At 43.8% G+C, this 14693-nt stretch overlaps 1 protein-coding gene across 1 annotated transcript in view; it reads left to right on the top strand.

Moving 5' to 3' along the window:
• Positions 1-13447, top strand: part of Catspere (catsper channel auxiliary subunit epsilon) — a 119095-nt gene extending 105648 nt beyond the window's left edge. Inside the window, exons 21-22 of the mRNA XM_028865499.2 lie at positions 11420-11473; positions 13144-13447. Coding sequence (XP_028721332.1) covers positions 11420-11473; positions 13144-13297 — 208 coding nt within the window. The 3' untranslated portion in view covers positions 13298-13447. The remainder of the gene's footprint in view (positions 1-11419; positions 11474-13143) is intronic.
• Positions 13448-14693: the final 1246 nt, after the last annotated feature.

Raw genomic sequence — 14693 nt, 5'->3', positions numbered from 1 at the left:
GTCAGGCATTTCTGGAAACATCCTCCTAGATATTCCCATAGGTGTATTTGCATGGTGATTCTAAATCCAGTCAGGCTGATGATGAAGATTAACCATCACACGTAGCATGTGCAAGGTCCTGGGTTCCATCCTAGCACTGTAAGAAAACAGAGCAAATGGAAACCCATGTGCTTAGCCCTGGGAGACAGATTCATACAATACCAAGTGGACCGTATCAAGCAGTAATAATTGAGTGCGAGTGTAGCAATTGACACTATTTTTTTGAGTTCTGTGGGATTTTCTGCTTCAAGATGAGAGGTGCAGAAGTTTGACACTGTGAAACATCACAGTGTGTTTCTTCCCTCCCATCACCCGGCATACAAACACTCCTCACCTTCTTCTTCACAATGATCTGTCTTTTGGTACACTAATAAGTTCGTTGATGACTGGCAGCACTTAGGTAGTTTCAGATGCAAGCTGATTAGTGGAAAGACCAAAGAATAATTAAGAGAATTATGATTTTTTTCAGTCCTACACCCATAAGCCTCCAGTGTATTTCCAAGGAGGCTGGGAGTTCCTAAGAAGATCAACAGAGAGGATTTCCTTCAGAAGTTCTGAGTGCTGCATATTTCTCTCCCACACACAGGGATGAAAATGCTTCCTCCCAAGCAAGGGAACCTAAGGGAACCATTCCAGTTCAGAGGCAGCTTAAACAGGGCACTGGCAATGGGGTGGCTACAGAGTGATGTGATAATGGAAGGAGGCTCTCGCCAATGCCAGGAGAAAACATGGACACCTTCTGGTGGCTTCCCTTACATCCCCCCTGAAAGGAAGCTAGACGTTGTCAGGATAGCAGTCCTAGCCTGGCACCCCAGCTACTCAGAGTCCACTAGATCTTCTTGATCCCACGAGTTCAAGACCAGTCTGGACAAAAGTCTAACAAATAAATATATCAATTAATGAGGAAACTAGGCTTGAGTTACGATACTAAAAACCACCCTGGGTGAGATAATCTCAAAAGAGAGTATGTGTGAAACTAGCCAGGGATCCAGGATTTGAGAAATGGTTGGTAAGCGATCAAATAGAGAAAGTATTGCCTAAATCATGAAAGGTCATGGGAAACCTGTGCTGAGATGAAGTGTGTAACACACCCAGTCCATCTTCTGGGTGCTGAGAGCACTTAGTACATGAGACTCTCAGCCATGAAAATGGTCACATATATTTTTTTAACATATTTTCATTCCCTTTTAATAATTGCATACATGCATCCAATGGATTTTGATCGTATTTGCCCCTCACTCCTCCCTCTAACTCCTCCCAGATCCAGCTCCCGCCCACCCCAGGTCATGTCCTTTTTTTTTTTTCTTAAATGGCCCACTGATTCTAGTTTGTGCTGCCTGCGTACTCATGGGCGTGGGCTCTCACTGGACCATAGTTAACCTACCGGGCCATACATTAGAGAGAACTGGCTCCCTCCCTCAAGAGCTATCACCTGTCAATGGCTCCTATCTAGGGATGGGGCCATGGCCCACTTCTCTCTGCATACTGAAATGTTGACTCATTTGATCGTGTCACTCTTATACAAGCAACACAGCTGCTGAGTTCCTGGTGCAGAGCTGTTACGTCTACAAGACACTCTTTGACCAGGAACTCCTGTCCTTTGACCACCTCCCCTCAACAGTCCCTGGATTTGGCGGAAGGAGTGTGATATAGATGTCCTATTGTGACGGAGCACCCCAAAAACCCTGAAAAGTAATCTCTGCACTTTGACAGTAATAAGTCTCTCTATTAACTGCATCTACTGCACAAAGAAATGTCTCTGATCGGGTCCGAGGCTGCACTAATCAATGGCATAGATACGCAAATTCAGCAGGCAATGGGTACTATGTCATTTAGCAAATAGTAATAAGTTCACCCTGGTCCTATGAGCTCCAACCTTGGTTCTTGGCCAGATTTACAGTCCATCAGCATTTCTCGTGGCATAAGCCCAAGCTACTAAGGATCATTAATGAAGGGCAAGTGTGATCTTAATGAAGAGATCATTAGTCGGGGAGTGTGATCTTAATGAAGGATCATTAGTGGATGCAATCTTAATGAAGCAATCATTAGTGCCAGTGCAATCTTAATGAAGGATCATTATCAGGAAGTTGATCTTAATGAAGGATCATTAGTGGGGGAGTGCAATCTTAATGAAGGATCATTAATCAGTGAGGAGTGTGATCTTAATGAAGATCATTAGTAGAAGTGCGATCTTAATGAAGGATCATTATGGGGGAGTCGTATTACAAAGGGACATGGGGGGTAGTGTGATCTTATGAAACATTAGTGGCGTGTGATCTTAATGAGGATATTCAGTCTGAGTCATCTTATAAGATCATTAGTGAGGAGTACGATCTTAATGAAGAGATCATAGTGAGAGTGATCTAATGAAGGATCATTAGTGGGCGGAGTGTGATCTTAAGGATCATTAGTGGGGAGTAAATCTTAATGAAGGCTCATTAGTGAGGTGTGTGATCTTTTGAAGGATTCATTAGCAGGGGGAGTGCATCTTAATAAAGGATCATGGTTGTGGTAGCTGTGATCTTAATGAAGGATCATTAGTGGGGAGTGTGATCTTAATGAAGGATCATTAGTGGAGAGTGCATCTTAATGAAGGAGGAGAGTGAGCAAACATTTCAAGCAGAAGAAGAAACTTGTAAGTGAGCATGCATAGAACTAGCAATTAATGGCAAACAATAACTCTCTAGGGTTTTAAGGAGCCTAGTTAGTACACCTACTTCTCTTCAAGTCAGCTTGAGATAACACCCTTTGATAAATACTACTTCATGTAACTTAATACCTGAGCAAGTTATTAGTAATCCTTATAGCTTCAATTTGCTACTTCTAGTTTCTTGTCCATCAAAACTACTCTCTCCAACTCTTTTTTTTCACATACATCCAACATATAATGTCATAGGATATACATTACCATTTCAAAACGTAGCGAAGGGAGCATAGTGAGGAAATGTTGCACCAAAGCAAGACCGAAACCATCTGGGCAAACTCCAAACTCTGCATCTCTTTGTCTGATGTCAGAATGCTCTCTAGGTCTCCAATGCTGTTCAGCTTTGTTGACTGCCATGATGAGGAGCAGATGTTAAGATACCATCATGGCAGCTGGCAGCATCTCTCTGTCTCAGCCTTCCTGTTCCCAGAATTCTCTTCTCTCCTTGTCCCGCCTATACTTCCTGCCTGGCTACTGGCCAATCAGGATTTTATTTATTAACCAATCAGAGCAACACATTTAACATACAGAATATCCCAGAGCAGTCAAGGATGTCCTGGAGACCCCAAATGAATACAACCTATTCCCTTTGTTTTTGTCGCCCAGAAGAACTGGATAGTTAGACGCTCAAGCTGAAGACACCACACACTTTGACGACAAGACACAGAAATCAAATTGGTACTGACCAGGAAGCTCCTTCCCTGTTGGGTGACTTTCATATTGCTGGAAGGTGCTATACAGGCTGCTTGTGGGAAAGACAGCCTAAGCCAACTGTGAACCCGTGAGACACAGCAACAACTAGTGTGGCAAGATTTGCCCATGGGTGGGACGATGGTGGCATGAATGTCACAGCGGTTAGCTACATAAAATGTTGATCTTCTGTTCCTGCGTGCGCCCAGCCCTGGAAGTTTGAAAACAGAAAGTAGGAAAATAAGCTTAGTGATATAAAAGAGAATGACAGACAAGCTGGCCAACCTAGATCTGTAAACGGTAGAGCCCTAGGAGAAGGTGTTGAGGATACGTATCAGTCCTAACTCCGGATGAAAAGGAAAATGAAACACTTCCCTAAGACTTCTAACAAATATACCCTCATTCGATTTGAGCCCAGATTTAGGTTAGCTGAGTGTTCAGGAGATAGCACTATAGCTAAAATATCATTTGAAACAGTCTCAGTCTGTTTATGCCTGCTGCGTGCTCAGCGCTCGGCAGAAACAAATACCCTCTCTGGAAGAATTCACTTTAAATGTAAACACCCAAGAAATCCAGAAGGAAACACTCTAACAAATAAATCACACAGGGAAAGAAGAAACCAGACAAGAACAGACATGGGTCAGTAGAAACGACCACCTATAAAACCAACCCACCCAGCCTGTTAGATACAAGGCACAAAATATGAATGCTTGTGTCTTATCAGTGTTCTATTGCTGTGAAGAGATACCTGACCATGGCAACTCTTATAAAGGAAAGTTGTTGTTGGTTGTTTTTACTCTTTTGGGGGGCCTGCCACCCAGTTCCCAAATAAATCACACATAGAGGCTATTTTTACTATAAATGCCTGGCCTTAGATTGGCTTGTTTCTAGCCAGCTTTTCTTATCACATCTAACTTTTGCTTCTGGACTTTTCCTTTTCTATTCCTGTATAGCTTTCTTTCTTACTCTGTGGCTTGATGTGTAGCTGGGTGGCTGGTCCCCGATGTCATCCTCCTCCTTCTCTGGCTACTTCTTTTTTTTTCCTCCCAGATTTCTCCTTCTGTATGTTCTCTGCCTGCCAGCCCCACCTATCCTTTCTCCTGCCTTGCTATTGGCCATTCAGTTCTTTATTAGACCATCGGGTGTTTTAGACAGGCACAGTAACACAGCTTCACAGAGTTTAAAAAAATGCAACATAAACAAAAGTAACACACCTTAAAATAATATTCTACAACAGAAAACATATCAGTTGGGGCTTGCTTACAATTTTAGAGGTTTAGCCTATTATCAGCATGGCAGGGAGCTTGGCAGCACCCATAGACATGGTGCTGGAGGAGCTGAGAGTTCTACATCCAGGTCTGCAGGCAGAAGGAAGAGAGAGTAAGCCTCTGGGTCTGGCTTGGGCTTCTAAAACCTCAAAGCCCATCCCCCAGTGACACAAGTTCTCCGACAAGGCCACACCTCCTAATCCTTTTAAATAATGCCACTCCCCAGTGACCAAGCATTCAAATCTACGAGCCTCTTCTTATTCAGACCATCACAGCTTGAATGTTAATTTTTTAAAGAAAAGGTTTTAAATGTGTGATGAAAGAATAAGGAAATATCAGCCTAGTTGTCTACCAATAGATGGATAAAGAAACGTGAATACATACACAATAGAGTTTTATTCAACCATAAAAAGAGCAAAATTAATATCACTTTCAGAAAAATGAACTAAAGATCATCATGCTGTGTGAAATAAACCAGACTGAAAAAGACAAACAGTGCATGTTTTCTCTTATACATAAAAATCTAGATTTAAAAAAAAAAACAAGACATGAAAGTAGAAGCTGTACGTACTATTTGGGGTGAAGAAGGGTACCAACAGGGAACAGGGAGGAGGGACAGAGAGAGCAATGTGGCATGACTATGATGGAAACTCATGGTATTCAGGGATGAAAAATGTCACGCTAAAAAGTATGACCTTGTACAATGATTACAAGCTAATAAAGTAGTTAAGAAATATAAAGCGACTAAATGAAGCTGAAGAGAAAATGAGTGGGTTGAAATAACTAAACAAATACCCATTACAGTCCATATCATCCTGTCCTTGTCCCAAACCTGTCAACTTTGGAAGTTCTCTTATGATAATGTAATTATGCTTTAGTAATAAAAATACACTTACCCTCCAAAGTGGAACAAATCAGTCTTATTGCATCTAGTGCCGAGTCCAAATTCTCCTTTAATTTGTTAAAGAATTTTTGTTTCTCCTTTAATATTGTCATGATCTTGACTTCATATTCTGCGCTGTTTACCACCAATACACCTAATATATGTAATATATGAGAAATGGAAAAAAGGGAAAAGTCAACATTAGTTCATATATAAGTAATATAAGAAAAAGACACAGATCCTAAAGTTATTATTTGTTTGAGACAGGATTCTCTGTGCTGTCCTGGCTGTCTTGGAACTTGCTATGTAGACCAGACTGGCCTTGAACTCACAGAGATCTTCTCTCTGTATCCCGAGTGCTATGATTAAAGGCATGGACCACCATGCATGCCTAGCTCCCCATCCTTATGTACTGGATGTTTTTAAACCAGCACCACACTTTGTATCCTAGCAGAAAATGTTTTTTATTCCTTTGGAATCTGAGCTCTTAACATGTCCTACCCACATGTGCCTTGGTTATAAATGAAAAACTGAGTGACTCCCAATTCTGCTGATCTGATTCTCAAACTCATGTATTCTGGCAGTGGGATTAAGAAACTCCTTATATTGGCACAGGCTCATAGTATTACCTCATTGTAAGAACTCTGCAGCTTCCTTGGTAACCTTTCATTCTGGCTTTATAGCTCTCATTACCATATAATTTATTATCAAAACCAGAGGCTCAAAGAGTAAAATAAAGCTTTATTAGTATTTATACAAGAACAACAGGTGACTATCAAAAATGTCCTAGGTCACCAGCAACAGAAGATTGCCCTATTAATATAAAAGATGCCTTGAAAGAATATCCACTATTCTGGGAGACCAGTGAATTCCATGCACATCAGCCCTCTTGCCTTCTTTGGTCAGAAGCAATCTTTTGGGACAAGATAAAAATGCATGGCACTCAAGGTGCCTCTGTCTAGTGCTTCAGGCAGAAGCTACACCAAAAAAAAAAAAAAAAAAGGCAAATTCAAACCAAAGCATGTCACGAGAGGAAAGAATCATTGTCCTCTCTTGGATAAAATCAGCCACCAGCAGATAGCTGTCCAATGCCTCTGGATTAATGCACCTGTGCAGTGATTGAGACTGGCAGCGGCGGCGGCGGCGGCGGCGGCGGCGGCGCGGCAGCAGCTGCTGCTGCTGCTGTTGCTGCTGGAAAATGCAGTGCTTGGTACTGTCAGTATCCAGGTCAGCCTGGATAAGGAAAATGCAGGCTAGTGAAGGCACACCAGGCACAATGGCCATGCTATTCATGATCCCACTGAATAAGCACTTGGGTAACTGGGGAAAGATGCTAGCTAAGGGCAGTCACATGACAGAGGAAGAGCCCCTTCTCTGGAGATAAAGAGTCACATGAGACCCAAGCATTTGAATCCTCCAGCATCTCACCGAGGAGCCTATTTATACATGCTTCCCTTCAATTTCTCTCATCAGTGTTTATTTCTTCCATATCCTCATCATGTACGCAACATTCCATTCCTGCCGCAATTATGGCACAACCCATCATCCTCTAGGGAAAGTGAGGAAACATCTATATGAAGTTTGTACCCTGGAAGGCCTGTTCTTCTCCACTGTCCCTAAGCAGAGCCACACCTGTTCCCATCTGAATTCACAGCAATCTGCAAATCTCCTTCCTCTTTCTCCTTCAATAGTCAGTGAGTGACGCCATGGAGAACTCTCAATGTCTCAGCAAATGGGAGCTATCAATCAACAGTTAGATGCATGTGAGGCCATTTTTATACACAGCACTTGCACTTCAGGACAGAATCACATCTGCTACAGATCACATCTGGCTTAGGCATTAGAGATAACACATGTCTAAAGGCAGTCAAGGTTTCATGGTCACCCAGTGCTCTGGGGCCAGGTCAGGAGAGCCAACTCTCAGCACTGTTTGCATCAAGCTCCCTTTGCCCTGGGTTCCAGTCTAGCAGGGTTTTCCCTGAACACAGGTATATTTATGTTTATGTGTGTGTGTGTGTTTCTTTCCATTGCTGAACCTACTGATGCTTTAACTACCTTCTGCGGCCCTGCTGCCCGGCTGTCAGCATTCTGACACTCAGGCCTCGGCCTGGCAGGATTTCCGGTCCTACCAGTCAGATGCTGAGGTGAAAACCTGATAGCTCAGAGAGGCCAAGAAGCAACCAGCTGACCTTCCTTTTGGCCAGAGACCCAACAAGAGAAGTGTCTCTCCATTTGTCCCAAACCAAAAAGACCGTGAATCTCTAAGTCCCTCCTTACTCCTTCCTGTGTGTCTCTCTATCTGTCTTCCTGGGTCCTCCATACTCTCTATGGCTAATTCTTGTCAATCAGTTGCTGGCTCTGCCCCGAGCCAAGACTGATTCTATTAACAGAGTCTCAGGGTTTCACAGTGCAGTCAAACATCCCGCAACACATATGTTCATCCAAGTGTGGTATAGGTTATCTCCAAAATCCAAAGTGGATAAAAATAAAGCAATAGCAGCAACAGTGAAACAAGCAATCTTTTTATCTGGACACGAGCAGAGGGAACAAGGAAGGACGTGTCTTTCACCCTTAAAGGTGTATCATGTGCCCCACATGTGTGGAACTTACCTTACTCACGATCACCACCTGAACTTACAGCAGCATCAGTATAACGGATCAACACAATGTCCCATGAGATGCTGTTCAAAAACCAACTCGCTGGCGTAGGTTCATAGAGTAGATAGAGTCCTGGGGGGAAAACAAACTGTTTCTGGTTTTGTTCTACCTATGAGGCTAGTGGAGCAGTGAGGGGGAGAAATACGTTCTCAAATGAATGGCTGCTTATTAGCCATGTGTCCACGGTTAGATAACCCCGGGAAGAGCCTCTGCCGAGCTCAAGGAAATCTCATCGGTGCCCCAGATTTTCCGGTCTTCTGAGCAGTTGGCCGGATGACCTCAAGAGAGGTGGTCTACATTTTGCAGCTCAGGTTTCTCAGGAGGGAGACTTTGTGATGTAGACTGAAGTGTAGGAGGTTTGTTGGGAAGTGAGCTAAGATCACCACCTTCGGAGAAAGTGGAGGAAATGAAACTGGGGAGAGGCGGAAGCAGGCAAAACTGCAGCCCCGGGAAGCCTTCAGTTGGTTTCACAAGGAACACTGGGGTGGGGGTACCTGACAGACAGAGCTGTTCTGAACTGGGGAGAAGGCACAAGTTCTTGGTGCTTCTGAAGCCCTAGCCTTGGGGATAGACTTCCCCCAAAAGGGGGTACAACTTTGGCAGAGGGCAAGTCCTGGCAGATACTGGTCCCCTTGAGAGGAAACAAATGCTTCAGTCCTGAAAATAGAATCTCAGTGGCACACGCTCGGCAGCGTCTCCGCTAACCCCACGTCCTTTGAGGGCAGTGTCCCAGGTGTGCCATATTGATTTTATTGGGTTAATTTCATTTGTTTACTTATTTGCAGTACTGGAACTGAGCAGAGGCCTCACACATGCTCGGCAAGTAGTCTGTTGCCATGGTATAACCGGGCCCTTGTCATACCAGCCAAAGAGGGCCCATAATCAAGTATCCATACCCAAAGATTCATTCCAGCCCAGTCATTTGAATAGGGTTTTCTCCGACGGTAACCATACTTCCTTTCTCCAATTATAAAGCCAACCATTTGGCTTTTGCTTCATCCTAACCAAAATGGAGGAGCCCATTTCTATGGCAGCATCCCCTTCCTGAGACCTCCAGACTCCGCTTAGCTTCTGACAGGAATGCGGTTTTCAGTGCTGTCGTTTACAATTTCTTCTGGGCCCTGCCTGAAGGTGGATGAGAAACTCGTATCTCATAAAGACATCCAACAGACCTCTTTAAAAAGTCTGACATTTTGTCATGCATGGTTGAGATTGTCAAGTCGACCAGATATAGACTCACCAGGGACAAGTCTCCGGGTGTGCCTGTGAGGAATTTTTCTAGGTTAGGCTGAGGTAGGGAAGACCCACCCTAAAAATGTGGGCAGCACAATTCTGTGGGCTGGAGTTCCCAACTAGATGAAAAAGAGAACATGGGCTGAGCTCCAGCGTTCCTCATTCTCTGCTTCCTCGCGTGGGTGCCTTGTGTGGGTTGCCACGCTTCCCACCATGATGATTACAGACAAGAGCCTGAACTATGAGCCACGGTAAAGCCCTCCAGTCGTTTTTATCAGGTGTTTGACCGTAGCGATGAGAAAAGGAAGACAGATTCATTCCTCTACAACAGGGGAATGAATCCCTAACCCCACACACTTAATCTGAGTGACGTATTTTCTGTATACTTGCCCTGTCACTTTCTGAAAGAGGACTGTTAGTGTCTGATTCAAAGTAAGGATCTGTCAGCCGGGCGGTGGTGACGCTCGCCTTTAATCCCAGCACTCGGGGAGGCAGAGGCAGGTGGATCTCTGTGAGTTTGAGGCCAGCCTGGTCTATGTAATGAGTTCCAGGACAGGCAAAGCCTCGCAGAGAAACCCTGTCTGGGGTGGGAGTGGGGGGAGGGGGGAGAAGTAAGGGTTTGTCTACTTCTTTGTATTGTGGAGTTGTGTCTTTTTTGAGACAAGTTCTCGTATGCAGTAACATTTGCCTAGACCTTGCAGTCTCTTTCCTCAGCCTTCCAAATCATGTGATCACACACATGTCCTAACCTGCCCAATTTACCACATCATCTGTCCATCTATCACTACACAGTGAACCCTTTCTTCTTCTTCTTCTTTTTGTTTGTTTGTTTTTTTTTCTTTTTTTTTTTTTTTGTTTGTTTTTGTTTTTTGAGAAAGGGTTTCTCTGTGTAGCTCTGGCTGTCCTGGAACTTGCTCTGTAGATCAGGCTGGCCTCGAAATCATAGAGATCACCTGCCTCTGCCCCCCCCACCCCCAGTGCTGGGACTAAAGGTGTGCACCTCCACCACCCAGCACAACGACACCTTCCAAAATTCCAAAATCACACAAAGCAAAATTCAGAACTAAGCAAATTGCCAATTTGTTCATAAGTGGTCAATAATGCCTATCTTTCCAGTATTCTGAGAAGTACATTAAGTGCCTGGGTGAAAAGCCCCAACTTGGCTGGGCCTGCAGTAAATGCTTACTAGAAGTAAACGCTTTTCTTCTGTCTTCTCCCCCAAGAAGATAGATAAAATTGTGCCATAAATGTCTGTTTAGTCACATCCCATCTCATTTAAAGCCCTAAACTAAGCTTTGGGATGGACTCAGTGACTTTGGAAATGGTAACAGCAGCCCATCCCTCAAGTTCCTGACTCTCTCAGCTTCTTGAGGGGAACCAGCCTCCATCAGATGGATCTCATTCCTTTAGCTCAGGAAAACCAGATTTCAAATCCCCAGAGCTGCCACTCAGAGCACTGCAAATAACTGCTGCTTGCCTAGCCCACCCGATCCTCAGTCAGCTCCCTGGGAAGGGGTCTCACGAGCACTAACAGCACATGTAAGCATTCTGCACGCCACCAGGCATGGAGTAAATGCTAATTTATCACCCATCTTCAGTGAACAGAGGGCTCAGTATGCAATGGTTAACTGTGTAGTACTGCTGAAGATGCTTAAGATTGTTCATTATTATTAATGTCATTATAACCGTTGCCTTGGAAACTACCACCCAAAGTGTGTAATGCTGTGAAGACAGCATGGTTATCCAGCCTAAAGACGTACCAATGGAAAAGCCATCATAACTGTTCTGTAAGTGTATCTATCTATTGTGTCCTTGTCAAAAAAATGACACCTTAGTAAGGTTACATATGATCTGACTGTTACCATAGAGATGCAGAGGATATTTTAAATACATTTAGTTTAACCTTTAATATCGTTTTTTTTTTTTTTTTTTTCTGATTTGCAGTTTCTGTAACCTAACATCTATTTTTGCGATCGAGACCTTCGGAGTGATTCCCAGGTAATGAGCAGTTCCTGATAATGCTGCCGTTTTTTTATGTATCTGCTTGTTTTAGTTTTACTGTTTCCTGGCTTTACTGTTTTGGCTGGTCTGGAACCCATGCTTCCTCCATCTCAGCACAGTGCCTAGCAGAGAGAAGATGGGGTATGCTGACCAAGGTCCAAGAGCGAGCCATTTGCTTGGCCACAGAAGGGAAAAATCACACTAAGATAACTGCAGACCAAGAGAAACTGTAACACTACAGCTAAGTGTTGTAGTGAGATGTTAAAGTCGACCAGAAAGCAACACTCTACGTGTCTAGACTAAGAAATAAGCCCCTCTCAAGGGAAGTCCTACCCAGAATCCCAGGTGAAGAGACCTGAAGGGCCTCAGCAGAGAGTAGCTTCCAGTACACACGCACGCACGCATGCACGCACGCACGCTCGCTCGCTCGCTCGCTCGCTCACTCACCTGTGTGCTCACAAATACACTCACACATATACCCACACCCTCACACATACACCCTCACACACGTTCACAAATGCTCAGTTACCACCAGCCGGATAACCAAGCCCGGGGCCTGTCAGGGTGGCACCCCTTACTCTGTAGCCTGAGGCAGAGGATCACTTGAGCCCAGGAGTTCCAGGCCAGTCGGGGAGCACGCTAAGGCCAGCTCTCCCTCTGAATGTGCTGTCGGTGACTAATGACACCATCCTGATGGTGACTCTTCCCCACACTTGGCAGTTCTCTCTATCCCTTCAAATTCCTGAGATGCCACATCTTAACAATTGCCAAAACAAATCTAGTCTAACTTTTAAATAGATCTTGGACCTAACCACGTCTCTCCATTTCTTCACTCACACCATCACTTACAAATACCTTAAAACTGGTTCACATGCCCTTCTCAGTTCATTCTTCACAATTAGTCAGCATCATCCTTATAAGATGGCCGCCATCCTGTTTCACAATCATGAAACTCCTTCTTGCCTTTTGCCTTAAACTTCATACTCTACTTACTGTAAGCATTTTCTTATCTGACACATGCCCATCTATTTTTCCCCTTTTTTTCCCTCAGGGCTAGAAAGCAACCCCAGGCCTCATTCCTGGTAGGCAAAGGGCTCTACCATTGAACCACATCCCCAATCCCCTTGGTACCTGTCACTCCTCATTTCTAATCACACTGACTCTGGAGTTTCAGTCACACTGAACTAGGTCTGGAAGGACCTCAAGGTTTCTTCATACTTCTGTGGCATCTTCTCCATGCACAGACATCTCCCTTTGCCGAAAACACTGTTTCCCCACAGTCACTTTCTCCACTCCCAGGCATCACTAGCAGACTCCTACCCACAGTTGGGTCTCCCCTCTGCTCCACTCCCAGGCATCACTAGCAGACTCCTACCCACAGTTGGGTCTCCCCTCTGCTCCACTCCCAGGCATCACTAGCAGACTCCTACCCACAGTTGGGTCTCCCCTCTGCTCCACTCCCAGAGCTCCATCACGATCCCTCCTCTTCTGATGCTCACACTGTTCTTCCTGATCAGCCTCAAACATTTAACTACCTTAAGGACTGACACTAGGACTTACCACTCTGATCTGTGTGGCCAGCAAGGCAGCTAACCGTTCTAAGACAGCTTGATTGTAAATTAATGGGCAGAGCGTGAATAATGGCTTCTTTGTTGTTCTTATTCTAGCCCCAGTGTCTACCTGGTGGTCGCCTTCCTTTTTGTCTTGATGCTCACATTCATCAGCATTCTAGTCCTGAGCTATTTCTGGTACACCAAGATTTATAGACAGTTTATTTTTGAGCCACTTCACAAGCCTCCTACAAAACTGAAGAAGAATTAGGAAATCTGAGAGTGAATTCTGGATATATATATACACATATATATGTAGATAGATAATGTAGATATATGTAATTATATTAAGAATGTGTGTTTGGCTAAGAAATATTAAATGTAAGCTCATATTATTATTAAATTCAAGATTTGAAAAATGTCTTAAATTATTCCTCCAAATAACATATATTACTGTTTGTTATTGTTGTTATTCATTTTAAAGATAGCATATACACTGTTACATTGCATTTAAGAAATAAAAATCGGGCTGGAGCAATAGCGCAGAGGTTAAGAGCACTGGCTGCACTTCCAGAGGTCCTGAGTTCAATTCCCAGCAACCACATGGTGTCTCACAACCATCTATAATGAGATCTGATGCCCCCTTCTGGCATATGGCAAACTTGCAGGAAGAACACTGTTTATATAATAAATAAAATTTATTTAAAAAAAAAGAAAGAAAGAAAAGAAAAAAGAAATAAAAATCAGCCGGGCGGTGGTGGTGCATGCCTTTAATCCCAGTACTCGGGAGGCAGAGGCAGGTGGATCTCTGTGAGTTCCAGGACAGCCAGGGCTACACAGAGAAACCTGTCTCCAAAATAAATAAATAAATAAATAAATAGATATTAGAGGAGGAGGAGGAGATGGAGGAGGAAGGAAGGAAGAAAGAAAAAGAAAGGAAGTAGTAGCCAGCTCTTCCAAAGGACCACATGGTGACAGTAACTCCAGTTTCAGGGGATCTGACACCCTCTTCTGGCCTCTAACAGCACTGCATGCATGTGGTACACAGACAAACGTGCTGGCAAAACACCTGTACACATAAAATAAGAATAAAGGAAAACAAATAAATAATGGGGTTTTTTTTTTTTTGGTTTTCAGTTTTGTTATTGTTGTTGTTTTGGGGTTGTTTGTTTGTTTGTTTGAGACAGGGTTTCTCTGTGTAGCCCTGGCTGTCCTGGAATTCCCTTTGTTTACCACATTGGCCTCCATCTCACAGAGATCCACCCACCTCCGCCTCCTGAGAGCTGAGATTAAAGGCATGGGCCACAAGGCCCTAAATAATGGATTTTTAAAAAGAGATTTAATCACACTGATAACAGCTTGTATTGGAGAGGATGTGGAGCAAGGGGAACACTCCTCCACTGTTGATGGGAGTGCAAACTTGTATAGCCACTTGGAAAATCAGTATGGCAGTTTCTCAGAAAACTGGGAATTAATCCTCCTCAAGATCCAGCTATACCACTCTTGAGCATATACCCAAGGAATGCTCAATCACACAACAAGGACACATGCTCTACTATGTTCATAGCAGCATTATTTGTAACAGCCAGAACCTGGAAACAATCTAGATGCCCCTCAACCGATGAATGGATAAAGAAAATGTGGCACATATATACAATGGAATACTA

Source organism: Peromyscus leucopus, chromosome 15 (genome assembly GCF_004664715.2).
Source record: "Peromyscus leucopus breed LL Stock chromosome 15, UCI_PerLeu_2.1, whole genome shotgun sequence".
NCBI lineage: Eukaryota > Metazoa > Chordata > Mammalia > Rodentia > Cricetidae > Peromyscus > Peromyscus leucopus.
Note: the sequence above shows the minus strand (reverse complement) of the source record. Positions and strands in the feature narration are given on the sequence as shown.